The sequence below is a fragment of the Ciconia boyciana genome, chromosome 2, assembly GCF_034638445.1.
Source record: "Ciconia boyciana chromosome 2, ASM3463844v1, whole genome shotgun sequence".
Taxonomy (NCBI): Eukaryota; Metazoa; Chordata; class Aves; order Ciconiiformes; family Ciconiidae; genus Ciconia; species Ciconia boyciana.
In genome coordinates, this window is record NC_132935.1 from 161,755,394 (window position 1) to 161,783,340 (window position 27,947).

A 27,947-nucleotide genomic window follows, 5' to 3' on the forward strand; every position below is an offset into this window, starting at 1 on the left:
TGAAGTTGTGTTGGATGCAAAGAAAATGGTAGTTTCTCTTAGAAATGGATAACACTGCTATCTCTTTGACAACAGGATTTTATTTGCATGTTGGTATTAACTCTGTTTTCAAGATACCTGATGAGGGGACGGTTTATCTTTCTTGGTGAGAAGAGTTTGTGTCTAGAAGGACATAAACTACAGATGAGCATCTTTGGCATCTTTTTTTTGTTTCTCACTTTTTTGTGTGTGGATGGTGTGATTTTGAGACAGTGCTGGTAACTGGGGATGTGCACTTGCAGACTGTTTGCAGGGATCATGAAGAGCTTTGTGGGCCATCCACCTGATCCTCATTTTGCTGTCCTTTCAGGGCTCAAGTAGATACAGAATGGTTCAGAAGAGCCAGTGGCTGCCAGGTGTATAGCTCAAAATTAATGTCATCATGAAATGGGGAGACATTTCAAGTCTTCAGTTTTTCTGAGGCCTACATTTGAGAAAGAGACCTATCTGAATACTTGCAGCCAGAAGCTGGTGATACGTAACTCATGTTTTTGTCATTGAAAAGCGCCTGCAAAAGAGGGTCTCCTTCCTCTTAAGATCTTGCAGGAGGGGAGACCAGCAATAACTACTCACTTTTAAAAACTTACACAGGTTTGTGGTGCAGTTGTGCCACAAGAGAAAATGTTAAACCCTATCTATAAAAAATAGTTGTAGTACAACAGTTGTATTTGTGTAGTTGAAATGGTAATATCCCCTTTGTGCGCATACAGTTGTAACAACAGAAAGATGCATTATACTTCTGGTAAGCAAGGTACGTTGATATACAGTATTGGGGAGCTAAGTAATTATGTCAGACTTTTGTTTTCTAAGGAAATACTGGGGACAGGTGGGAACCAACAATATATTATTATAGAATTTATATGTAAGAAAAAGGTGACATTTACTAAGTCCCATTAAAACAACAATAGAAATGAGGAGAGGTTTTATTCATTGATTTTAAAAACACACACATCGGAAATATCTTGAACATCTTTTTTTAAGAAAGTGAATGATGAAATCATATGTTAAGTGTACCAACCACCTTCAATACTGTTTCATTTGTTACTTGTTTATTGTCTAATTAAATAGTATCATACTGAAATGTAGCCTAGTTGCTTCATCAGTAGTTCTACTAGTCTTTGCTATAGCTCGTTCAGATATTTCAAATATTACTGTGATAAAATCTTAGTTTCTAAAATCAGTAACCTGGAAATAGGAAAAAAAAAAGGTAAAATTGCTCTTATATCTCAAATAACAGAAATGAGTATCTGTCATTGCAGCCCAGCATCTTCATGAGAACACCTCATTTTGCATTGTACTGTAAAACAACAGATTATATATAGTTTATATAACAATAGATTATATATAGATATTATATAGTAAGGATCTTCCTTGGCTAATGAAAGTAGTAGACCCTCAGCAGGTCAATCAGTGTAACTAGGAAGACTATTTTGCTATTTTAAGTTTTAGTCAAGTTTTTGACTAAGTTTTATGTATTACTGAATGTCTTCATTGTGAGACATATAATCCAAGCCTCCTTGCTGCTTCAGAAATTCTGGGCCCTTTTTTATTAGGGAAAGGGTAAAAGTTCAGTTTATTGCAGGCTGGCATGCATTTTGTAGAAGAAATATGTTGATGTGTCCAAACTGCTGAAGTGGCTGATTTCAGAGGAGGCTTTTGGCAGGTGCTTGAAATGTTGCTGCCATTCTCTTTGCTGAAACTATTCAACATGCTTGAACTTCCCAGTTGACTGAGCGTAGATAGTTCACTTGCTCCTTCTAATTCCTTGGCTTGCAGTGTGCCGTTTCCCTTGGAAATCAGTCTCTGATTGTCAAAACTGCATGGTCCATTCTTGCAGTGGGAAAGATCCCAGGTAACTCCTTGACAAGGGGCTTGCACCAGGCGGTGAATTCCCAGGTGGGTACGCCATGGTGAGTGGTCCTGTACGTTGCCACTGCTGGTCATCTCCAGTCTGACCTTTCTGACAGGAACACGCTCTGTAAATGACTTTGTTCTTCTAATGTTTTTATTAATTAAAACAGCATTGACCATTGATTCTGGGAGAACAGATTCATGTTCACCTGCAAGAGACATGCATATATGCACATTACTATGGTGGCAAAAATTAAGGATGTAATTTCTGTGGCATAAACTCAGCGGAAGAGCTTTAACAGATGAGTTTATCTGTACTCTTTCCGTCTGTGGCTGAGAGCAGTGCAAGTTCTTTTGATGCCAGGTTATGGAGTAGAAGTATTTAATGCTCGGTTTTGCAGTTCTGAGGACATAAATGGTATCCTAGGGTTAGTCAAATGAAAATTGAGATTTATCAAGTCAATATTGATCTAACTGGTACTCTAAGACTCATTAACAACACAGATTGAGAATTGACTTTCAGTAATTATTTGCTTGTGAGCAAAAGTTCTTAAGGTGAGCAAGGACCTGCTCCGTGTGTTGGTAGGTGCTGTGATTTGAAAGACAAAAATGTTCTGTTTGATACTGTTTGAAGTTTGTATTCACAACTTAAAAATACTGTGACCACTTCTAGATGAAACAAGGTGTGAATTTTTTTCTTCTTTTTCTTAATGAGGGATCATTAACTTACAGGCTTGTATTTTAATATTTTACTGCAATTTTACTATTGTAGCCAGTATAAATGGTGTAAAGTAAATAGCTTATCACACTAGTGTTGCCAGAATGATCGCTTAGAGAAAAAATCTGCTTGCTCCATGAATGGTATAGAGTAGCTGTAACTGTGGGAGAGGATCTGGTCAGTATGAAAGTTACTGTTAAATATGTATAAGATATTAGGGATAGAAGTGCTAATGCTACTTTAATTACACGTAGCAGCTATGAAATTACTGAACATGACTGGCTTTCTGTGCCTTGAAAATGAGTAGAAACTGAACCATTACACTAAAGATAAACAGTGCTGTTGACATTGCAAGTATTAATGAAATATACTTCAGTTAGTATAAGTGTAGTTTAAAGTAGGAATTGTGCAGAATGCTGACCTTGTTTACAGAGTTGAGTTATAGGAACTGTGTCTGTTGCAGTATGAATTATGAAGCATATTAAAGTGAAAAAAGTAGACATAGAGCTGATTATATTCTGAAACAGAATATCCGAATAGCCATTTTAAAAGAATTGTAACCCTGAATTTGCAATGAAGCTAGTTTGAATAGGATGCTGCCTTTAAGAAAACCAACAGCACAACCCCCTCTTTATAACTGTCTTTCATACCATCTTTACAAGGAAATATTTGAAGATGTCAGGCCCAGCTGATTTACTGGCAGTAAATGAACTTGTACAACATGGCTTTGGCTAAGGAGGGGCTTTCACTACTGTCTTTGGCTCCCACTGCTGAAGCAACAACGCCAGCACAGATTTTTTTCTGCTCCCTGGCTTGGCCATGTAGGGTTGATCTGATAAGAGCCTCTTTGCAGCGTGGCTCTGGGAGTGAGAACTGTGTCAGCTCACATCTTCCACTCTCCTGCAGCGTTACCAGGAGAAAGGAGACTGAAGCAGATGAGACATAGATGTGTTTGTGCATGTATCTATACAGTGAAGTATGCTAACAGAATTTCCTAGGGTGAAACCATTCATAGAGATAAGAACACGCAGTTCTCTATCATGGAACAGTGAGAATCAAAGTTATGACTGGACTTTATCCAGGAAATAAAGCTGAGCTTGGGTGGCTGCAAAAAGTCCACTTGCAAAATAGATCCCACTGTGTTCTGCAGAACAGCACAGTATAGCACCAAGCTACAAAAATTAGGGCTTTTTCTGCATATGTGAGAGAAAAAGCAAGAGAGAAGGAACTGAGAGACTCTGAGGTGATGCAGCTTTGCACGTTCTTGTGGATGTAATTGCAGTCTTGGCTGAACTAGCATTGATAGGCAACACCATTTAATTCCTAAAGTAAATACTGTTAACGTGCTCCCATTTAATTCCTAAAGTAAATACTGTTTTTCAGCTTCTTAGCCAATAAATACACTGCTGCATTATCCCCTAGCTGGTGACTTTCAAATCTTGTCATGCTCTTTGTTCTCAAATAATCAGGCAGAAGCATGAATGTGGCTGTGTGTATTGGGGAAGGAACAGAAGAAAGTTGTTTTCAGGTGACTTCTCAGTTACTATCCAGTCAAAAACCTAGAGAAGTTAGAGAATCTTAAAGGTCCACAATTTCATGACTGCAGCAAACAGGTAGTGACATGCAAAGCTAACAGTCCTCAAGGAAATTTGGAGTTACCATTCCAGCTATGGTGCAATAAACCTGAAATGCTCAAAATCCCTGTGGTATCATGGAAGGACAGCTGGTCTGCCTGGCAGAAACAATTTAGGGTTTTACTAGTTCGAATGAAGACTTTTGGCAGGGATTTTTAAGACCATGAGGGACTGAAAGTGCCCTCCTTCCATGATGGTTGAATCTCATGAGGTTTTTGTGTCTGGCCTCTGGGGTTCGTGTGTATGGGGGGGGTTGTGGTGGTGCTGTTGTTGTCGTCCCCTTCCCAGCCCAGCCATAATCTTACCCTCTAGGTAGGGAAACAAGTTGCTGCCAGTACAAAATACTGATACATAAGTGGACTGCCTTTTGGTCCTAGTTGGAATTTCTGGATAGTTTCAGCTTGTAACTTAAGGAGCGTAAGGCAGTAGGCTATCCCGATATGGCAATGTTCGTTTCTGCTTGATGTGCTCTTGGAAACTGATGCATATAAGAGGTTCAAAGTGCTGAGCTATGTAATAGGTTTTCCCAGCCTCCAAACCATAGCAATGTGTAAGATCAACTTTCAGGACACTGAGAATTCAGCATAACAAAAAACCCCCAAACTTCAACTGCTTCTAACAGTAACATTAATCCTTTCCACATAGGTTGTTTAAAGATAAAAGTTCAGTGCAGTAGGTTATGTGATTTTGTGAATGTTTTGGGTTATGTGTATGTATATGAAAATATTTGTATGTGAACTTCCAGCCCTGCTAAATTTTAAACTTCCCAGAAACTGTGCAGTCCTACTTTCTTATGTCTTTTCTTTAATCTTCAAATGGTGTCCTTGCAAAAAATCTGCTTTGATTACATTCATTATATCTGAAGCTTCATTTGAATTTAATCTGAATACAGACTTCTGCTTCCTCTCTTTAACTGACTTACATTTTTGCTACAGCTGATTAGATGGGCTGTTTTCTCTTCAACTTAGTTGCCTTTTCATACCTGATAAAATAAGCTTTTATCTATCTATCTATCTATCTATCTCTTCCTCACAGAGATTTAAATTCTTTTAACATAAGAATTTCTAGACATTTGGATGAAAGAATAGTGAAGAAGTGAATCTGTTGTATAGTTCATAATTATATGTTTTTTCTATTGTTTTGATGATATAGTCTGACACAGCCGAAGTCTAGAACTGCTGAAAAATGTAGAGGAAAATGTAAAGAATGAAATAACCTAAGTTCTGCATTTGTTGAACTAAACACTAATTTGACAGGTGAATGAAGCATGTCTTTCATATTGCAATTAAATTCAGAAGACAACTTCATTAATTGACTTAGTATTCTCAATATCACTTTAACTTGGAAAGTAAATGAAAATATATCAGTGTAGTATTGTAAGCAGCAGTCCAACTAAAAACTTTAAAATATTTGGAAGTTTCTTATATAAAATCTGTCTGACATAGCAGGTAGATGAGTGATACATATTGTTACTTGTTTTTCTATTTATGTACTTTCCAAGCAATATGCAGTGAAAACACTTTCAAAACAGGACCTCTTGTTCAAAGCTTGTATCTTAGTTACCCAGTATGACTCCTAGTACAAGTTATTTTTTAACAAAAACCCAACTTGTCCTAGTCACTTGATATTTGCTATTGCTTCCTGTAGTCTTGTAGGACACATTTCTTTACACAGATAAAGAAGAAGGGAAAAAGAGACAGAAGACCCAGAATTGCTTGTTCTGATGGAAGCATTCAAGAGAGCAGAAATGTTACAGTTTACATTGCACAAATACACTGATGATAGACATGAAGTACGTGGCTCCTGTAAGAGTTACCATTTATGTTTAGAATTTTACTTTACTGACATAAAACCTGTAAAACCTTATCTCACATATGTTCATCTGTTTCAAATTCACGTTAGTGTTTCACTACCGTGAAGCTAATTGATATAAACATAAGACCACCTTTCAGTGAAACAAAAAACCATCATGACAGAAAAGGAATTCACTTTGTACCTCTCTTAAAGCTGAGCATAAAATGAACAAAGCTAGGAGTTATTCAACATTTAAAGCAACAGTCTTTACATCTACATTTGCATTGTTTCCTATAAATATAAGCATACCTGTTTTAAATACAATAATGTGTGATTGCAGTTTTTGCTTCTGTTTTATATGGTCATACTGCTCCTCAAGTAAGCTTACGTCCATCTTGGTTGGCTGCTTATCATGATCTGAAGCCTGTTGCTCTGAGGTATGAGTCACTGAAAAAATACCAGTCAGGTATTTATAAGCCTTCGCCATCTGTTCCAACAAGGAGGAAAAAGTCATGCAGAAGCAGGACCTTTCCTTCATTGTGTTGGCAAAAAAGCAAATCAAGTTTGAAGCATCTGAAATTTTCCTAAATGAAGAAGTAACTTTCTTCTAAGTACAGTGACTGCTTTCAGAAGTTGTGTGGTTTACTCTGAAGTTGTGGATTTCAGTCAGCTTGTTTTCATGCGGTGCATCTGGAGCTACTGCATACAGAGTTCATGATTATAACTGGATAGTTGGATTTAATGTTGACTTAAGGTTGTGAGCATATGAAGCTTTGCCAAAAAAACCAGTGAAATACAAAACCTCATTGAACACAGTCAGGTGCACAAAGGGCTGGGTAATACTGGTTTATGTAGTAATGTTAATTCTTAAAGGGATGCTGTCATGGTGACCTCCCCAAGAGAGTAGCTCCACCAGGGAAATCTTTCTTCAGATTTATTTCCCTGTGTTTTGTGTCTTTTTCCCTCCACTCTCCCTTCCTTAACTTTTATCCAGTTTCATTCTTGCTGCCACTTCTTGGGGCAGTGGGGTGGGAGGGGAGGATTTGTTATACCTTAATAATTTTGTGCTTATTGCTCCCTTTTAAGAATGTGTTAAAAGTATTCAGGCCTGGGTGCACAGTCAAAACAGTACGTGCCAATGGCACTTGAAATTGGGAGGCTGGAGATAGGAATGCCTTACTCTGACTCATTCGGTTTTTCTGCCTTTCTATAAAATGAAATAAACTGTAGAAGTAATCATTTCCTTACTGAGAGCTGAACAAACTCTTCAAATGCATGGTACACCACAGTTTAAAACTTACCTTACATGTTACAGTATTATCTAAGAATGAGGCAAAAATTTTAAAAATACATGGCTTTTGATCATATCAAATGAAGTAGGAGACTATGTCTGGACTAGGAACTGCAAGTTTCTCTCCCTGAAATAGGTCCATCTGATACTGTTGCAAGGGCCCAAGAGAGTAGTATGTGAAAAAATAATGCAGTTAAACAGTAGTTTTAATATAATTGTGCATCTGCTAGGTTCCTTGCAGTGAAAAACATTGCATAAAAAAACATTGTGAAAGGGGAGTGTGTGGAAAGAATGCCAGTGTGCTGCATTTTCCCAGTTACTGGCAGAAATTATACGATGATTTGCATCATAAATGATTTAGTGAATCAGGCTCAAATCCTGCAGATCTTGGGAATCCCTTTGGAAGTTGCGCGTACATAGGTGACAAGACTCTAGTTGTGCAGTGCATAGAGTTCTGGTAAGGCTCAGCAGGTTCACATGTGTAAATCTGCTGTAATTCACTTATTAATAATTACTTTTGCCTTCCCAATATGCTTGTGTCTTGCAAATCATGTTGCCTACTTCAACTGAAGTCTTTTTCTGCCTTAGCCAGGGAAAGAACAGTAAACACAATACTTTGTCAGGCACTGTAGATACTCTTCAAGTTAGCTTCTCTCTTGACCCTGGAAAAAGCAGGTGTCATGTTAGAGTTGTTCTGATGTGTTGTGGCTTTGGTAGATCTACTTTGATATTCAGTCTTCAGTAGTGACAAACACCTAGTGCTCTGTAGAAAGGAGTACCTCAATTGCCTTGTTTGTTCAGTGTTCTGAGTTGTTGGCACATGGAGTCCTCCTGTGGACCTTCAGGCAGTTGGTTTATACATTGGGGCAGGAGACTTAACTAACCTCATTACAGTTTGAACTGGCATTCAATACAAACATTATTAATGGTCATAAAAGTTACCCAACCTTTTTAAAATTCCAGTCACACTATTTGACTCATTGACCTCCTGTGAAAGTGACTTGTGCAACGTGACTATGTGTTGCAGAAAGAATTACCAGGATAGCATCCTTGAACATGAAATGTAGGCTCTGTCTTAAAAGATGTACACTTAACTTCTCATTAGAAGAGCTTTTAAAGTATGAGTTTGTATCTGATCAGATTTTATCGTTATTATTAATTATTTGTACTATACCATTCCTTCAGGATCATGGAAGAGCCATCACACTTAGTTACGCAAATGGATTATACAAGGCATTCTCTTCCCAAACCATCGCATGGGTAAGCAGCAAAACCAGAAACCGGGAAGAGAAACCAGATGCCCAGTGAAATGAAGTGAATGAGTCCAGGTGGTACAGCAGATCGCTGGAACCAGGAACAGGGTTAGCTTTTGTTTTGCTGAGCCAATCCCATATACATTGCAGTTTGTTTCCTTTTCAGGGAAAGCTTGTGAGCAGGGCATCTTGATTCAATCTCAGGCGGTGTGTATGTATGTGTTTGTGTGTATATGCTTTGCTATCAAGGCATGTGTGTGTGCATGTAATATATATATATACACACACACACACATATACCAGTGTGTTTTCTGTGAATAATTTGCAACCAGGATATGATTCATAAAAGGAGTTGCAGGTCTAATTTACAGAATATCACAAAGTACATAGGGTTAATTGTGGTTTTGATGTGTAATGAGCCGATGTAACTAATCCTTGTTATGCCACTGACATAAACTTGGAAATGGATTACCTGTGGGTTCTGTTCTTACCCCATAGTGGAACAACTTCCTTTGCACCCCTAGCCTGTTTAGGTATTCCTAATAAAAAATTAAATTTTCGTATTGTCATACATACACACAAAATTATGACTTCTGTTTAAATCAGTCAATCGTTCAGTCCTCTTTAAATCGAGTTACTTGCATTTGCAGACCACTGTATACTTTTAAAGTATGCAGCAGGTGGCACTATTGGAGTGGTATGACTATCTTCGCCTTAATGTTAGAGGCCCCCATTTGGCTTGTAGGTTCCTGAGGAATATAAGCAGTCAAGCCATTTCCTAGCACTGGTACACATATTTCCTTAAAGTACTATAGATTCTGAAAATTTATTGCCATGATTAGGTTTGTGTAAAAACTTGTCTTCCTTTAATTGAACAAACTCCTGTCAAAAATGTCATCTATGAGTGATTTGCATTTGATTACCCACTGAAGTCTGAAGTGCCATATTTCCCTTAAGTCTGTTCTTCCATCACACAATGGAAGCAATTCTTCATTTCCTTGAGGTAAAAAAATGTGAGAATACTTCATAATCCAAAAGCAATGGCTTTTAGAACTTGAAGTAGATGTTTACTGCCCTTGACCTTGGCTGCAAAATCTCATTTAAAAAGATACAACTAATTTTATCTCATACTAATTAATTTGTGAGTGGTAAATTAGTTTTTTATTAAAAAATTGTTTGGAGGGCCTTATAGGAATAATTGTTGATTTAAAGATAATTAAAAATGATCATAATGGTTAACTGTCTGAATGCACTTCCTCTAACACTGGATTTTACTGCACACCTGGGGCCAGAGGTATATATGATTATTCATGTTGTTCATGTGCAGAATTATAGACTTGTTCAACACTGTTCACGCAGGTTACAAAGATAGAATACAAATATCTGTAGATTTTAACTGGCACTGAGAAGGAGAATCAAAGTTACTGTGATAATCCCCTTTCTCTAGCTTTCTATAGTGTTTTTTTTTTTAATTTAAATGCAGTCTTGAAGTATTAGAAAGTGACTATTTTATTGTTAGAATATGTAATAACAAAAAGAAAGGTAGAAACAGGGTGGCTACTAGTATTTGGGTTCCAGACAGTATTAACAGAATCAATAGTAATTGTTTAGTATTTAATGAGATTTTTGATAAAAGCACGTATATTTGTATTATTTGAAAGCCCAACCTTAAAGCATGCCACAGTTAGGGACTGGTATAAGTAGTTAGAGTGCAGGGCTTTCTGATGATGCAAGATTATTTTTTGGTGCCCTCTGCATGTCCATGCTAATGGAATGAAGGAGCATACGATGCAAGTTTTCATTATGGTCTTGATTTGTTTCTTCTGATCTGACCTTTTGTGTGCTTTCAGGCATAAGGGGTTCAAGTGTGTCAAAGGGAGGGTGGCCCAGCTGTCCTTCAGGTCTCTCTGAAGGTTTGGTGAGCTTGGGCCTTATGTAGTCCACCTTCACATTTCCTTGATAGTATTCTATTTTCCCCTTTTATCCTTTGGGGTCTTTATGTAAATATAATTAGGTAGTGTGTGTGTGTAGGTATGTATCAATATATCTGTATATAAAAAATAAATCAGGAATGTCATTTTGTTGGTCTGAGAAAGTTGCCTGGTTAGTACAGGCTGTAAAATGGCTTGTCAAATTTCTATTCCTTAGATCCCTGAGGTTCCCAAGTGACTGAATCCAGTACCACTGATCCAGCACTAGTGTTCGGGAGGGGTTTTGCAAAACATTGATGTGCCGAGAATGAGGTAGAAGTTGTAGGCAGCTCCAAATTGCTCCAGTCCAGTAGTGAGCTCTGGCATCTCTGAGCCCATGCTCTGCCTGGGTGGCTGTAAAGGCTTAAATCAAGGGCACCAAGTTAGCCCTGAGGATTTCATACCAATCATCCTGTGCTTCACCTTTAATACTCGCCTACCTGGCTTTGCATATGTTGAGAACTTGGTGCTATCTGGTTCCCTTTGCAGAACCACGTTCTGTTTTTTATTTTGGGGATGGTAAATGCAGTCCCACTGAAATCACTGGATTCATCTAAGTCAAATTGAATTGTGCTGGTTGTGAGGAGTTAAATACAGCAGATGTTCTGTATGGGGTTTTTGTGCCCAGCATAAGCAGCATTTAAAAACCTCTGTTTTGACTGTTTTGACTCTGTTGGTGCTGAGGATTAAGTAACCTTCCTTTGGAATGTTACTTGCTGTGGAAAATAAACTAAAATGCTGAAATTTGCTCTGTTAGAGGACCACTCTGTTGGATGTCTGCATTATTACTCCCTCTGTGCAAACAATCAGCATCCAAAACTTAGGGTCAGGAGGAGTTGTTCGTTTTGTAGTTCTGCCGTCCTTGCCCACTGAGAACTTCCGAGATTCCCTTTTAGAAGTGACAGTGTGCAGAGGAAAGTCTGAGAAGAAATTGAAGTTATTTACCAGTTAGAGATTTTAAACAAATGAACCCTGATATCTTTCCTTACTGTTTCCCTTGCTTCCTTCTTAGTTCTCGGGTTTCTTAAATTAATGTGACAAACAAGATGGCTAGGTTTACTCCATTTTGACCTAATAAAACTGTGCATCAGAAGAGGGTGCAAGGGAACTGAATGGCCTTCAATAGTCCTCTTCACAGGATTTTGGAAATTCATTGAAGCTTCCTTGAGCCTCCAGATGCCTTAAATTCCAGTTACTGAGAAGCAGAGTTCACATTTCTGGTACTGCTACCTAAGTATCTTTTCTATACCAGCTACTTCTCTGACTGTTTTCTCTCCATAGAGGTATGATGGCTACAGCCCTGGGAGGTTACAGCAGCCTGTGTTTATTCATTCTCCCAACAGACATAATACGCATATAGGAACTCTAGGAGAATTTCAAGCAGGGCCTAAAATAAATTGGATAAGCTATATAAATTTTTTGCCTTGATTTTTCCACCTGTAAACTACATGATTTTGATTCATTCCTGATTGCAAAATGATTTTTGATCCTTGCAGAATGGTGCTGAAAAGTGCAAGGCTCAGCCCTTATTAGTTTCCACTTCAGGCATTGTTTGAGTAGGAATGAGTTTATCTTTGATTGTTTTTAATCAATAAAATGTACTTATCTGCAAGTGGAGTTTGATAAGAATCAAGTACGGCATGAAAGAACTGATTAATCTGTTGTTAATGAAAAGTTTTATCTGGATGACAACATCTTGCTTCTGAGATATTTGCTTTTGAGCATTAGGACACAAACCACTTCAGTATTCATCTTCAAGGAAATCTGCTGGGTGTATAAGTTAACTTTAATAAGCCTTGCAAATGACTCTAGTTAAGATAGTCCTCCAAAGAGGATGGTTAAGTACTATTACTGTTGTGAGAATGGATATGGACTTGAAATCTGTGCAGGGGAGGAAAGTATCCTAAAAATTATTTGCTATTCAGAAACATCCCTCACTTCGCTTCCATGCAGAGATCTCATGAGGAATTTGTACTGCACTTCATAATCACTAGTAGCCTAATTGAGTCAATGAAATTACATCTGTAAAACTAGAGTATGTAAAACCAGATATAATTCCACAGTGCCTGGTTCAGTACCCACTGAAGTCAACACCTGTTCTGTTGAATTCAGTAGAAGTGAAACTGGAGAATTTTATGTACGTGATTAAATAAAAGCCGCAAATTGACCAGTACCAATGAAACTGACAGTATAATTGAGATTGTGTAGTTGAGCCATCATTTAAATTCTTTTCTTGTATCCATTGTTCATGTGCATGTATATGCTTTTTTACATGGAGTCCTGCGCCAGTTCTTCATGAGGTCTCTGTAAAGGACCTTAATTGGTTAATGCCTGTACCACGCCTGGGATTTGGAATAATATAATAAGTATGTGGAATAATTACTATACCTAAACAAGCTATGTCTTCAGTCTCCACATAACAACTGTGGTCTGGGCTTCCTCTTGTGGAACTCATGCTTTTGCTGGATCTTTATACATACTTTCATCTGTTCACAGTACAGTCAGTAAAATTACAGTGGATAACAGCCACCTTGATCCATTGCTTTTAAACACCAGGTACTTACTCTTACAGAGTGAATAATGAGACTCTCCACAGCACTTGGAGGTATGGACAAACACAATGGTTACCACAAAATCATGTGCAGAAATAACTTCAACAGATGAATGCATATTTAGGGAAAGGAAAATATTTTTGGTGTTATAATGAACAGAATAATAAGATATTATTATTATATCTCAATAAAAAGAACAGAAATATATAATATCTCAATAAAAAGAACAGCAACTTCATCTTTTAATTTATGGTACTGTGGTATTTTATATTATCAGTACTTGGTTAAACATTGCTGGAGATTTTGTGATAACAGAGTACGTGCAATGCTAAGTAGAAAGGGAATGACCTTTAGAGCATTGTCATTGTTCAGATATCTTTCTGGCAGGTAGGTCTAGTTTTCAGGCTGCGATTTTCTTTTTAAGGTGATGTGTAACTGTGTTATTGTTGTGTTACTTGGGGCTTAACATTGTAAACATCTCCCACCTAATTAGCAGCATTGCACGTGACTGTCAGGTTACTTGGCAAATAGGTTGGCATTTATCTGACCCAGCTGAGTATGTTTAATGTTTCTGAGGCTAATTAAAGACCCACAAGATTTCTTACTGGGAAAAGGATAATTGTGCCAGCAGGCCTAGGTCTAATATGGGCTGCTGCAGTTGTATTGCACGTGCATAAACTGTTGTCTGTATGCGCAGTGACTCTTACCTGTCCCATTGTTTCTTCTATGCCAACCTATGCTCATGTACAAATATGAAATACCTGTTTGGGGTTTAGAAATATTTGGCTGCCCTGCTACTTAAAATAACTAGCTAGATGCCCAAAATCTACTGCTGTAAGCAAAAGGATTGGTAGCTTTGTAGTTGCCCATGGACTTCTGTTACTTCCTGTGAAGGTGTGAGTATTTTCACATCCCATTAAATTATGTAGCCAGTATAAATCAGGGTAGCTGGACTGCTGTCAATATAGCAATCCTAATTTATATCAAAGGTGTGGTCTATCTGTTCTCTAGCGTGTTGGAACGTCTAAGATGACATGATGATAATGAAGTGTGGTAGTTAGGCTGTCACTGGTTTCGAAGGAGTTCACCTGTGTAAAGCTGAAGAATGCAGTTAAATCTAAGTTTATATCAGGGTGCAGCTGAGATCAGAAGCAGATTTTGATACTCAAAGTGAGAATAAAAAGTGAAAAATCGCAGTATGTAGGAATATGGAATACAGTTAAAATAATTTATGCTTTGCAATGAATTTAAATGAATGTGCAGTTGAAGTTAGTTTGACAGCGGGGGAAGAAAAAAAAGCATTAATTGACATACTAGTTATAACTTATCAAAACAGCCAAGGGCCTTAGGAGAGCACGGAAGTATTGCTTCTCCATCAGGTCAGAAACTAGTTAATAGGAAAAGGGGAATAAACTCGCTTTTCCCTTTACCCTGCTCTATGTGTCTTGAGTGATTAATCTGTGCTCTGCCTCAAGCTGTTAATCTGCAGTGGTGATATTTCAATTATATACAGCATTTTGTCCATCCCTTCTGGAAATTCTGGATTTGTCAGCGCTAAAGCATCACTAGTACATGACTGCAACTTCACTGATAACTGCACAGCTAAACCTTGTTTGCTCTCAAGAAACAGTTTTGGAGCTTAGGGTAGCATCTGCCAGCATAAACTTTAATGCAGAAAGAACAGCAGCAACGCACGTTTTCCAGACACAAACAACTAAATTTGAGGCAACACTGCCTTGATGGAAGGATGGACAACGGAGTGACTGGGTAAGGCAATAATTCTCCAAACTTCCTTATTTTCTCTAGAAAAACATGAATAGTGAAAGTAGCAACATTAACATTCCCATTCTGTCCTTGAGTGGATTCTCCTACCCTATTGTCTTGCACCCTTGTTCCTAATTTAAGGAGATCTGATAACACAAGGGTGGTTATTCCAACCCCAACTTTTCTGTGCTATTTAAAGCAAAGTATTTCTTGCTATTCAGGACTATTCTTCTGATCTGATTGCTGAAGAATACAATTGATTCTTACATCCTCATAAGATTGCTTTATTTATTTATAAACTGTTGTTTCCTCTCTATTAACCAATACCTCCTTTAAAAAAAAAAAAAAATCCACTAATGTCTCTTTTTCTGAAGTCATTTATCATTCTTATGGCTTTCTTCAGAACCGACTTCAGTTTCTCTACGTTTTTGCAAGTAGTTATATTTTGAAAATTGCGGTATTTCCCGCCTCAGCTTCCATATCTGTTACTTGTTTATAGGGAATATGGAGCAAGTGAAAGGGCAGAGCAAGCCTCTCCTCCCTGGCTCACCAGCCATGTTCTGCATTAATGGAAAAGCAACCTCTACGTGTTCTTTGATCCTTCATTGTCTGGTAAGAGTTTCACTAAGGAAACAGTTCTTGGTAACATTTTTAAAAGTTTATTTCCTTTCACAGCCTCTTCTTGGTTAAGTGAGACCTTTGTTCAGGACAGGTCCATGCAGCATGAGCTCCTTAGGGGCAGGAAAATTCCACCGCTACCTGGTGGCCATCTGATTTAAAGAAGAAAAACTACAAGCTGGGTGACAATTCTACATACCTTTATTTTTAAATGCATTGGTACTTCCACTTACTTCATTGGGATGTTTCCTGATTGCAAAGTATTGAGATAAATTGGCAGGATTAGACTCTAAAATGCAGGCCAACAACACTACGCATGTGAAAGGATTCCCACATTGTAAATATTTTTCAGACAACTTTAAATTAAACTGTCATATTTAAAGATTTTGTGATCACATTTCTAATACAGGTACTCTCAATACAGAATATTCAAAGGTGATATGATAGAGTAAGACTGGTTTAAAAGTCAATATATTAGAATGTTTGTTTGCATTGTAGGTTGAGAGTCTTCAGGATTAATGTTTTAAAGGTTTTTCTTTGCAATAATAACTAGAAATCTTAAAAGTATAAATCTCTGGGAGTTAGGGCTTTGAGAAATCACTGGGAATATTTAAAATGTATTTAAAATGTTCAGTATATGACAAAATTTAGTAATATTTTATAGTTTTAAGGGCATTTCAAATTAAGTATTTGTACTGTTAAAAACAGTTTAAGATCCTGGGCATGCAAAACCTATTTGACTTCATTAAGGCTCTGCTGAGATACCGCCTTGATTGCAGAATGAAAGCATATTTTAGATGAGCCTTCTTTTGATTAAGCAATTCCACTTTGCTTGTCACGTGCTGTGGCAGGTAATGCAAAACCCAAAAACCTCCCCAAACCCTCCCAACTGAAAAAAAAAGCAAACCACAAAACAAAACTTCAGCCAAAGTAACAGTTCTGCATTTTTTTTAAATGGAATACTGTGGAAGTGTGTTTGTGCCAACCGGAGCGCGATACCACAACAGGACTGGGACATATTAATGGAATATTACAATTTTGTGAATTCCTTTGGACTGTGGTTTGAAGTTGCCCCTTTTTTGTTTTGCTTCTGTTGATCGGGCCGTCGCTGTACAGCTGCTCTAGCGCTTGCTCACCGACTTGGGCGCCGGCAGGCCGGGGGGCTCCCATGCCTCCGCACAGAACTACTGGCGGTTAGCAGCTGCCGTGTGCAGTCCCGGCATTGGGCGAGCCACCATCAGATCTCCTCCCCGGAGCCCTTCCCTGCTCTACAGCTCTCGCACAAGCCCCTCCGTGTGAGAGGAGTTAGTCCCGCTCGCCCTGCTCCGTGTACGCTGACCGCTCATTAACGCCGGTGCCCCCGCTCCGCAGGGCCGGGCCGGCGGCTCCTTCCCGGGGGGGCCGGGCCTGCAAAGCCACCCCCTCCCCGGCCGCGGCCGCGGGACAAGGGTGAGGGCCGGGCGGGCCCCGCCGCGCCATGGCCGCTCCCTGCTACTTGGGCTGGGATTTCAGCACGCAGCAGGTACCGAGGCCGGCTCCCCCCGCCCCTCCTCTCCCCTCCCTCGGCCGGCGGCGGCTGCGCGCAGGAGAGCGGGGCCGGGGGACCGGCGGGGGACCTGGCCCCTGCCGCGGGCTTCCCCTGCGCGGGGCTCGTCTGGCGCCGCCGCAGCAGCCACCGCCGGGGGTCTGAAGCGCGGCGGGGTGCGGGCGGCTGCACCCGGCCGGGCCTCGGGGAGCTGCAAGGGGACAAGGCCCGGGCTGGCCCGCCCGCCACCGTGGCCCACTGACCTGCCACGGTGCTGCCGCGCAGCACGGAAGGGGAACAGGCCTTCCTTCTCTCTAGCAGCTTCCATCGCCTTTTTTCCTCCACCCAGCGACGGTTTTGTTTTGCAGGATTTCCTCATGTACAGCAGGGCCGGGCTGGGCGCTGCAGGATGCTGTGCTGTGCTCAGTGCCCAGGGTTCACGCACGCCAGCAGCCTACCACAGCTGATGCAAAATAATTCCTAGCACTTTATGTGTTTTAAGGCTTCTCTGGGCCACGGGCACTGCGTGTGCCTGGCTGTTCGCATGCCTCCTTCCCTTTGCCTGCGTAAGCGCATCCTGCGTCCCTTTTTGTTTGTCCCATCTCTTGTCTGAAGCTGCAGGCTGTGTGTCCTAACATGTCCTGCTTCCCCATCCTGCTAGGGATGCATTTAATCCTAGAAAGGAGTGCTATGGCCCTTCTCTGCATGCAGACTGCATGGATGCCCCTCTGCCAGCAGTATCAGGCAGGCTGGGAGCTAAGATTTGCACCTGAATCCAGCTTTTCCAGTGTCCTTGTGTGAATCAAGACTAGTAGGATTGTAAACCTGGACGCTCAGGTTGCTTCTTGAAATTTTGATTTGTCGGCACAATGGGGTATTAGTACACTGCGAATAGAAACACTGCTCAAGTTGTGTGTAGGCCTGAATATGTTTAACCAATAGGCACATGAGCATAAATAACTTCATTATGGCTGTGCTGAAGTTTGGGAGCTTGGAAAGACACATCCAGGTTACCCATATGAGGTTGATCAAGTGTTTTTCTAAAGGGACATGCTGCAAGCAGAAAGCCAATTAAGCTGCAGTGGGTCAAGGCCAATTTTAAGCCAGCTCAGGGCACCAGCTTGGTAATGAGTTGTGTCAGTACATAAATGATGGCCTTACATTAGTATGGCTAAAATTGAAGTAAGCCACTCCTAAATGGGGATGGCCTTGTTATTTGAATACAACTCTCTGAGAGGACTTGATCTTTGTCAGGTTTTTTTTGTCTATTCCTTTAGCAACGGTTTACGCTCTCTCCCTTGTTGAAATATGTGCAGATTGTGAGCTACCTTCTCACTTTTTTTCTGGGCTGTTAATGTTTTTCTTCTGTACTAGGTGAACTTGAGCGAAGATAGAGGAGGAGAGCTTGTGGTACTCTTCTAGTTTGTGCTTACAGGAAAGCTCAGCTTTATGGAGTTACCTGTTTGGGATGTTGCTTTCTGTATGTTGCAGAAGCTCAGAATACACTTGTGTAATGTCCTCTGAGCTTTGCCAGACTGGTAGAGTTTGATTTACTCACCATTTGGGGAGCAGGGAAGGTCCTCAAGGTATCCTAAGGGTCTGTTAGGTTCCTCAGTAAGATGGGGCAAAAAAAAGGGGGGGGGGGAAGGGAAGCATATGACTTCTTTAATCTAAGATACTGTATTCTTTGGAGAAATTGGAAAAATCAGTTACCATGATGCATGCTATGAACCTGGTAATTTGTTTGCTGTTCTTTAGCATATGCCTGCATCTTGGTCTTGTGCAATTAAGGAGAGAGAAAATGCGGGGGGGAATGCAAGCAAACAAATATACGTGTTGCTGAATAGGTGGCGTGCTGGAAATTCACATAATAACTTGTTTCATGTAAAATTGTGCCCATACTTTCAGTGAGTTGTATGGATTGGGGTGATCTTTCCCATTTTGTCTGTGAGAACTGAATTATTATAAATGTGTTATCAGTGCTATTTAATTAATGTTAGTTTTTGTTAACATCCTGTTTTATGTCTTCTAGCTGAAAGTCATTGCTATTGATGAACAGCTGAGGGTCATTTATGAGGATAATGTTCATTTTGATAAAGACCTTCCGGAATTTAAGTAAGACTTTTTATATTTTACTTGGGTAGTATAATTTAGAACTTTGGGGATTGGGGCAGGAGGGCTGTTGCTTTATAAGGTCTCACTGATATGTGTAGAGGCATGGAAAAAGTTCATGCCATGTTCATGCTTCATACTTGGCAATGGTACTCTATGCTCTTGCCTTCCTTGGTATGTAAATATGGCAAGAACTCCCAACAGGAAAAAAATTTAAAAAATCTACCCCAAAGTATTATGTATAATAAACCAATTTTTTTTTTGTTTGGGACTTCACACTTGTGGACATGACTGTTTCTTTTTGGGTCACAGGAGTAAGCACTACCCTTGTGTCAGGGTGGGATGCTATGATAACAGCAAGTAAATTGCATGAGAGGAACTTCTAAAGGCATTTGGAGACAAATTCGGTGGTTCCAAATCTCACAATAGGACGTAGGATGACAATATTTGTTTACTTCAGTTAATAGACTAGAATTTACAAATGTCATCCTCCGTGGTCACAGGTTTCAATTAAGTACATTTATTTACTTGATGGTTTAACAGCAAAAATTGAATTTCATCTTCTAGATTCAAGCCACTAATGGTGACACTTAGGAAACTTAGAAATAACTATGAATTATATGGAGCCAATGAGCAGTATCAGCATTGGAGTCTATCACAGATCTTACTTCGGGATCAGAGACTTTCCTTGAAAATTATTTCCTTTGCAATTGGGTCAAACATCTCTTATGTCACCTCCTAGGAGCTGGCTTTTACTTTTTCAGGTTTCAAACACTGATCATATCCTTGCTCTTAACATAAAAGCATTGCAAACTCTCTTTGGTTATTAATAAACTTGAAGAACTTTGCTTGATGGGGAAAAAATTTCTGAATTTACCAAGAGAAAATACCGTTTGTCTGTAGGACTCAAGGTGGAGTCTATATTCACAGTGACAGACTGACAGTCACTTCTCCCGTGCTAATGTGGGTCAAGGTATGAACAAGCTTTATATAGTTTGACTTCTTCCTTGCTGTTATTGAAATGGAAATGTATTCCAAGCAGTAGTGAAACTCATCATTCAAATCAACATAGTCCTTTTCCTTGTATTCTGTTTCTTTTAAGTGATATTCTGTGTCTTTGGTATGCAAATACTAATGTTATCAACAAATGTAGTGGAAGTCGCTAACATTTTGAGGGTTTTTTTTGTTTGTTTCTTCACTCGCTATTATGATAGCATTGTATGTGGATTAATCCTTTCCTGACTTTCCCTCATTTGAAAAAAGACTATTCTCTTTTTCCTCATCTTTTTGTTTCATGCACAAAAGGGGTAGCTGTTGCTTTGCCTAGCTTAAATCTGTGTTTTTGTAGCATCCAGGTTACTTGCACTATTTTTTTAGAATAAGGTTCGCTAAGCAATTGATATCTCAAATGGTAAGTGGTTAGAGAGCAATTTATTCAGTGATTCCCAGTCACTTTGACTGGTGTTTATTTTGAAATACAACATTCTTTTCTGTTCTAAAAGAAGACCTTCCTTGCTTCACTGCAACACTTGCTCTGACATGGTACTATATAAATTTGTCTTACTAGTGTGGTTTGAATAGTTAAGATATTTGAAAGGTCACAGAACCCCCAGCTGGTGATCCACAGTAGTTGACAAAAGTTTGGTAAATTTGCTTGCAATTGGTGTTTTGAACCATAATGAACAGGAACAGTTGTAATTACTAAATTAACAAAATGATGATTCAGGTATATGATGTTTCTTGGGAAATTTTGAAGTCTTGCAGTGGTCCATTTGTCAAGATAGTCTGGGAAATGTTGATCTGAATGAGGCTATATAAAGATAGATTAATTTTTGGTTTTAAACTTCAGGAAAATGTGGCAAGAACAAAATTAACCTAGGTGCTTAAAGTGCTAAAATTCACTGGAGTTAGCCTTATATTAAAGAGACCCTGAGTTTTCAGCTGACACTGGGGGCAGTGGTATTGAGGATACCTAATGGATGCACCCCAATGGGTGCACCCCATTAAGATTTCATAGATTTCCAAAAGAAAGAAGAGAAAAAGATAATCCTGCTTTGTGTCTGGCACTCTTAAAAGTGGCTTTTTAATGAACTGGAATTCTTTAACACTTGCCTCTTATTTACCTTTCAAAGAATGGATCTTTGTGATTCAGCTTGTTTAAAGATCTTTTTTTTCCCTGTATGATTCAACTTTTCTTTTATGGACTCTTACTTAGTAAATTAATTTATGCAGCTTCTTGAGAAGTCCATATTCATTAGCTAATTTTTCATTATCTGCCAATGAACTCTTATCAGTGATGACATGAATTTACGGTTTAATTCCAGAGATTGTGAGTATGCATAATTTGATAGCTTGTTATAGTCATTCTTGATTCTGTTTGTTCTTGTAGGCTCTGGATATGATTTTGGAAAAGATGAAGTCTTTGGGCTTTAACTTCTCTCGAGTCAGAGCTTTGTCTGGTGCTGGCCAGGTTAGTTTATAAAGAAAAAAATCAGTCTTAGTATATTTCTTCAATAGAGTATAAGGTATAGTGATAAATTTCATTTAAATAATTGTATTGCAGAAGACCATAATGACATCAAGTAAGACCAAGCTTCTATATGAGTGTCCATTAAAAGAAATGTTCCTCGGGAACTGAAAACCTGAAGCACACAAAGCAATCACTAGAAGGTAGTGGGAGTGGAGGATGAGGTTTACAGTGCAGTTGTTTAGATCAGTATAGTGCATAACTAGTTGGTTTCCTATTATTTAAATTCTTTGTACATACAGATTCTGAAATGACTGGGGTCATTTTGAGTTTCATCATACCCAGGTGCTTGTGGAAATGGCGTAGAAAAAATAGTGAGGAGCGCAGTTTGCTAAAGGCATAGTAACATCCTGTTGAGCACAGTTTTTGTCGGCTAGGATAGAGATCTGCCTAGGAACAACAAAAACCAAATGATGATAGTCTTTGATGCAGAAATGACAAAGATGCTGCCATGATTTAGCCTGTAGTGCATAATGCCTTTTTTCTGAGATTTATAAAACCCATCCTGACATTTAGTCAGTTAGCCAGTCTCCTAGTACTCTGGTGAAACAAGGAATTCTTTTGTAACTTTCACTGATGATATTCAGGGTGAGGACAGCACCAAAGCGATAGCTAATTCTGACACATGAGGTTTAGGTTATTCATCTTGATATATCTGGAACTAATTAATCAAAACTCTTGCTTTGATCTCCACGTTTCAATGATTTCAGTTGAAAGTCTGAGCAAAGTGTTTTAAAATCATAGCCGGTATCAAGGCTCTCTTACGAATTCTTCAGTGGAACAGAAGTTAGGGACTGCCAAGTAACCCCAGCTTACTCAAGTGAAAAAAGGAACTGCAATTCCAGATTGCCTGTATTCCCTTTATTTTACCCAACCTCCAACAAGTTGGGGATATCAACTTGGTGCTATATTCAGATTCTCTCAGGTAGAACAGATTTCATTTAGTTGCCCCCTTCCAACCCATATTGTCTCTCTCCCTTTTCTCTTTGAAGAACCTTGTCTTTATGCTGCAGATCACTGTGGAAGTGCACTGATGTACCAGTGTTTGTCCCAAAGAAGGGACAAACTTGGTCTCGATTGTCTACAGAAATGGCAGAGAGACGTGAAATACAATCTGGATGACACTGTGGTCAAGTACTCTGTGCCCAGGGGGTTCTGTGTGCACTTGGTGTCATCAGAATTATTAGTGGGTCAGTGGATGGTGCTTTGCAGTTTGCCTAGGGTGTCCCGCAGGTGCATAACTAGAGATGCCTGGCTTGAGGCAGCCGCCTGAGAGATGGAGCTTAAATAACCTTCTCAATTTTATCCAGTCTGTTAGTGGTGACTGGGGCAGGCATGTAACTGAAGAATCTGGGGGCTGTGCTGAAATAGCACAGAACTAACAGTCTTTACTGTGGAACCCTGGCTAGAGCTCAAAGAGCCCTCAAAGAAGTATCTAATGCCATTAGCTGTATAATAATAGTTCTCACTAGAAGTTGCTATAGTTCAAAATCATCATTGTTTCTTGAGTCCTACATTTTCTGGTTTAATATATGCTTTGCTCAATCTTAAAGAGTCTTTTAATGAGGCATTTGATTTGAAAAGGTGCATTTTCTGGTCGTAATTTGGAGAGAGTTCTCTGTCCCTTAGAGTTTGAAATTCAGATCAGGGTATGAACTTTGCGGATTGGGAGGGCATTTCCAACTTCTGTTTCTGTACTTTCTACAGCAACATGGGAGTGTGTACTGGAAAAAAGGAAGCATCCAAATTTTAAAGAATGCATCATCCGAACTGCCTTTACATCAGTCACTAAAGGTAACATGCATAAAAGAGCTCTGAAGAGAAAGCTACGCTGTCCTTTTTCTGACCCTTACACGTTGTTTTTCTCCTTGCAAACCTTTCCTCTTGTTTGGCTGAGTTGCATGCCCCTGCAGCATAAAGTGAAGTGTACTGGTTACTCCTTCAGTTCCAGGGCTTTTGACGTTTCCTTGTGTCCTGAGTGACAGTATATACTGCTTTAAAAGCTTACAGGTGTCAGTGGGCATCCCAGAATCCTTCTGTGTCAGAGTAACAGCCTGTTTATTCTTTCACAAAATGTTTATTTTTGTAAAGAACCTGTAAATATTTTACATTTTTTTAATATATTTGTATTAACAAAAAATTGTGGTGAAAAATACTATTGCACCTGAGTTTCCTTCCAGTGCTTGCGATTTTCTTTAGAAAATATTAAAAAAAAAAAAAAGACCAGTTTACACTTACCTCTGAAAGGATGGAATTGTAATGCTGTGTGGACACAAACTCCTAAGAAGTACATTGTTGAACTTCAACATTTTGTGTGTGTGCGTCTGTGTGTGGTTGGTAAGTTTTGAACATAGACTTGACAAACTTTTATTTAAAAAGAAAAGTTGGGAGGAATCAGCTTTCCTCTTGAAGACCCTTACCTTTCTTACTTCAAGATCAGAAAGGACAGTTGTGTGTTGAAAGAGAGACATTTGTGTAACTGATTGGTTAAATGATTAATTTTGGAAATATCTCATCTGTGCAAAACTCATGGAAGTAGAATTAAAATGCTCTCTGGTGATGTACTAAGCCTCAGTTGCGTTTCCGAATGGTTATGCCAGTCATTAAAGAGAAATCTGTTAGTAGAGCTGTGGAAAGAGAATCTGATTGTTTAGAGAGGAGTTCTGAAAAGTGGGGCTAAACTTGCATAAAAGAGCCTGGGGCTTTGGCTACCAAAGGAGTGTACTGAGACATAGTGCTGCAGGGTATGTGAAGTACACATTGTACTGCAGTTTGTGGAAACAGCAGAAGAAGCCTGTTGCTTCCCTCTGGTGTGAAGTTTGGGTTAAACTTTTCACCGCCGACCAACATGCTGCCCAATATCCGCTTTCCTGTAATTATTGAGAGGAGAACAAAAGGCATGTCAGAGAACTGAACTGTGAGCTGATAGGTAGGTCTACTGTATTGCTGTTACTCTAGCAGGGACTTCTTAGAGATCAGACATACTAATAAAGGATATTGTTTGTTGCAGGCTTGTTTTTCTGTCAGTAACAGCCCCATCTGGATGGATTCTAGCACAGCTTCCCAGTGCAGCGCTCTGGAGAAAGCCGTGGGGGGAGCACAGCACCTAGCAAGTATCACTGGTTCTCGAGCCTATGAGGTAAGGAATGGATGGTAAGACTCGGCAGAGCCTTGTGATAGAAACAATTCTGCCATTACAGTGGTACGGCAGCAGATAATGATCAGCCATTAACTGTGAAAGAGAGAGTTTTTGAAGAAACTCCAATGATACGATGCTTTGCAGTAGTCTCACAAAGGAAGATGTGGAAGAGTGGCTGGAAAACTGCCCAGCAGAGAAGGACCTGGGAGTCTTGGTTGACAGACGGCTGAATATGAGCCAGCAGTGTGCCCAGGTGGCCCAGAAGGCCAATGGCATCCTGGCTTGTATCAGAAATAGTGTGGCCAGCAGGACTAGGGAAGTGATCGTCCCCCTGTACTTGGCACTGGTGAGGCCGCACCTTGAATACTGTGTTCACTTTTGGGCCTCTCACTACGAGAGAGACATTGAGGGGCTGGAGCGTGTCCAGAGAAGGGCAGCGAAGCTGGTGAAGGGTCTAGAGCAGAAGTCTGATGGGGAGCGGCTGAGGGAACTGGGATTGTTTAGCCTGGAGAAAAGGAGGCTGAGGGGAGACCTTATTGCTCTCTACAGCTACCTGAAAGGAGGTTGTAGAGAGGTGGGGGTCGGTCTCTTCTCCCAGGTAACAAGCCATAGGATGAGAGGAGATGGCCTCAAGTTGCGCCAGGGGAGGTTTAGACTGGATATTAGGAAATTTTACTTCACTGAAAGGGTTATCAAGCCTTGGAACAGGCTGTCCAGGGAAGCAGTTGAGTCATCATCCCTGCAGGTATTTAAAAGATGTGTAGATGAGGTGCTTATGGACATGGTGTAGTGGTGGTCTTGGTAGTGTTAGGTTAATGGTTGGACTCGATGATCTTAAAGGTCTTTTCCAACCTATGTGATTCTGTGATTCTGTGAAATTTTAAAATGAAATTAGGCAAACACTGGAAATTTTGCTGCAGGAAGCAGCTGGGGTGAGCTGTTGCATTTGGCCAGTGTTTCTGAAATACAGTGTTTGGTGGCCATGCTTACAGTCTCGAGGCCTGGTTCTCCCCTGGGAGCTCCTGTGCAGCCACATTTCCATTGGGATGGCAATGCAGTTTCTGTTACAAGTTTACTTGGGGTTATGACCCCCCTGTTTGTGGGTCACTGCTCTATGTTACGTCTGCAATTCAAAGACTGGCCTTTTAATGTTCCCTGAAGGCTAACAAGCAGCTATTGACCTAAGAGAAGTGAGTTTCAGAAGTTCTGGATGCTTTTGGACAGCACTGTGTCACTCGTCTCCTCTTCCTGGCACTTCCCTCTCTCGTAACTGTGACAACGAGTTACGGAGTGGGAGCAGGGCTTCCCTCCAGGCATCTCAGCACCTGGCTACTCTTATTGTTGGCAACAGAATAAGGCTCTAACCTCCCAGATTGATGATTCTATTTTTGAATCATCATGCGAGGTTTATGGCCACTGTTGAAATCAGACTTTGCATACCACTAACAGTTTATTTTTAACTTGCTAAAGAGTAAGGTTTCAGTGTTAGAAGTTTTTTGTTATTTGATGCAATACACGGATGAAAAATAATTATTCTTACAGCTATTATTAGCCTGTGCCGGATTTGCTTCTTTGAGTATGAAACTTCCTGCTTTGCTCCCAATTCACCTGCCTCAGAGAGGTGCATAGGTTGGGTAGCCTAAACCTTTTCAAGGATTTGAAGGCAGCGTTTGAATTGTCCTGGTTCCTGTGCACAGAATAAGTGTGATTCATTCCACTGAACTGTCATTTCTGAAATGTAAATTATGGATAGTAATGCTTTTTCACATTGCTTGTTTTTCAAAAGGTGAGCAAAATTCTCATAATGAGACTATGTGTTATAGCCTGTTTAGTGCAGATTGCCTGTTGTGCCCTGACTTTCATCATGCATCAGGCAAATTAAATATCCAAAGTGCAATGTACTGAACTCATTACACAGAGTTAATGATTATTGACTCCATTTAGGGTTTGTGTTTCTAAGCATTTGTATTTCTTTCTCAGCGTTTTACAGGAAACCAGATAGCAAAGATTTACAGCCAGAATCCTGAGGTCTACATGCAAACTGAGGTTGGCTCAACTTCAATACACTTATTGGAAAACATAGTTGAAAATATTTTAAAATTAATTTTTTGGGGATGTCAGACTTTTTTGCTAAAGAGTATTTTGATTCTTGTGTTTGATTTTAAGATTAAAATTGTAAATTTGATTATTTTATTTTATTTTTGGTTTTGTTAAATTATTAGTAATTGGGCAGACAAAAATCGGGCATCAGTTCTGTCTTGAATGTTACATTTAACACAGTGGGCTCCATTGGATCTCACCTTTGTGGAAGAAGTTTTAAAAACCAGACTTTACTTTGGGTTGTAATAAATAGTAAGTACAGCAGTTCAAACACAAGTGGGTAATTAAGCACGCAGTTGAAATGTTCACACTCAGAACTGGCCATTTGCATGCGGAAATGGGATTGCTCTGCCATACATAGCTGGCATCCATGTGGACATGTGTAGGAAAAAGCCTGCAATCGATTCTAGACTTTTTTCATAGTTTTTCTCTTGAGGAGCTACTTCGATTCTATTATTACAAATGAATTGCATTGTATAGTTGGTTTCCTTCTGATTTTTAGTTTTCAGAAATCAGCTTGCAATTCCATTATTGTTTGAGTTTGTTGAGTCTGCATCTAGCTGTGACTGAAATGCCATGGTTTGAAGCAAAGGGAAAACTCCATGCAAATATGATGTAAATGAGGGAAGAGCTCCTGTCCTGTGATTAGAATATGCCAAACATCCAGACCAGTGAAGTCAGGCTGCGTGTGTTTTTGTATTACTGCAGTTCTTGATAATATTGATCATAATTTTTTTGTGGCTTTTAACATCAGACCCCTTGGGAACTTCATGGAGAAGTGAGTTGCAAAGTTGAGTCTGTATTTTGTGGGACAATGCTGCTTTTTTTTTTCCATTTTTTCTTTCTAAGTACATGTTCTATAACCTGTATGCTAGTAAGCGATGGGGTGAAACAGAACACTAATACAGTCTGATCATAAGCTTAAGGCTAAATTTGGAGACATGCTTTAGTGGAGGGAAAGTAGGTCCGCGGAACTGAGAACTAGTCAGACCAAGCTCAGACTTTGAGGGCTGGTTGCATTGATGGCACGTTTTAGCAGTAAAGGATATGCAAGATATGT

General features: G+C 39.6%; 2 protein-coding genes across 6 annotated transcripts in view; one reads left to right on the plus strand and one right to left on the minus strand.

The window, feature by feature from the left end:
* Positions 1–927: 927 nt before the first annotated feature.
* Positions 928–17,378, minus strand: C2H9orf152 (chromosome 2 C9orf152 homolog). The gene is made up of 4 exons (XM_072854771.1): positions 17,273–17,378; positions 15,684–15,733; positions 6,346–6,483; positions 928–2,099 (listed from the first exon to the last, which is right to left on the minus strand). Exons 1-4 carry the CDS (start codon positions 17,335–17,337, stop codon positions 1,528–1,530), a joined length of 825 nt encoding a protein of 274 aa, XP_072710872.1. The 5' UTR covers positions 17,338–17,378; the 3' UTR covers positions 928–1,527.
* Positions 16,725–27,947, plus strand: part of XYLB (xylulokinase) — an 84,840-nt gene continuing 73,617 nt past the window's right edge. The window contains exons 1-7 of one of the 5 annotated variants that reach the window (XM_072854765.1): positions 16,725–17,006; positions 19,042–19,124; positions 20,025–20,094; positions 21,511–21,591; positions 23,356–23,442; positions 24,659–24,787; positions 26,768–26,833. In XM_072854765.1, coding sequence (XP_072710866.1) covers positions 16,962–17,006; positions 19,042–19,124; positions 20,025–20,094; positions 21,511–21,591; positions 23,356–23,442; positions 24,659–24,787; positions 26,768–26,833 — 561 coding nt within the window. In that variant the 5' untranslated portion in view covers positions 16,725–16,961. Of the gene's footprint in view, positions 17,007–17,059; positions 17,576–17,835; positions 17,847–19,041; positions 19,125–20,024; positions 20,095–21,510; positions 21,592–23,355; positions 23,443–24,658; positions 24,788–26,767; positions 26,834–27,947 lie in introns of those variants that run through there. The other 4 variants (XM_072854767.1, XM_072854770.1, XM_072854768.1 and 1 more) reach the window with 4 other exon arrangements.

Bases quoted from the DNA above. Each gene is read 5' to 3' on its own strand.
- C2H9orf152 (XM_072854771.1), bottom strand. From the start codon at position 17,337: ATGGAAGCTGCTAGAGAGAAGGAAGGCCTGTTCCCCTTCCGTGCTGCG. The intron at 15,734-17,272 runs GTCAGTGGGCCA...CTTTGCAATCAG, and splicing joins GCGCGGCAGCACCGTGGCAG to GAAACATCCCAATGAAGTAA. The intron at 6,484-15,683 runs GTATGTAGAATT...GTATTTTTTCAG, and splicing joins CAATGCATTTAAAAATAAAG to TGACTCATACCTCAGAGCAA.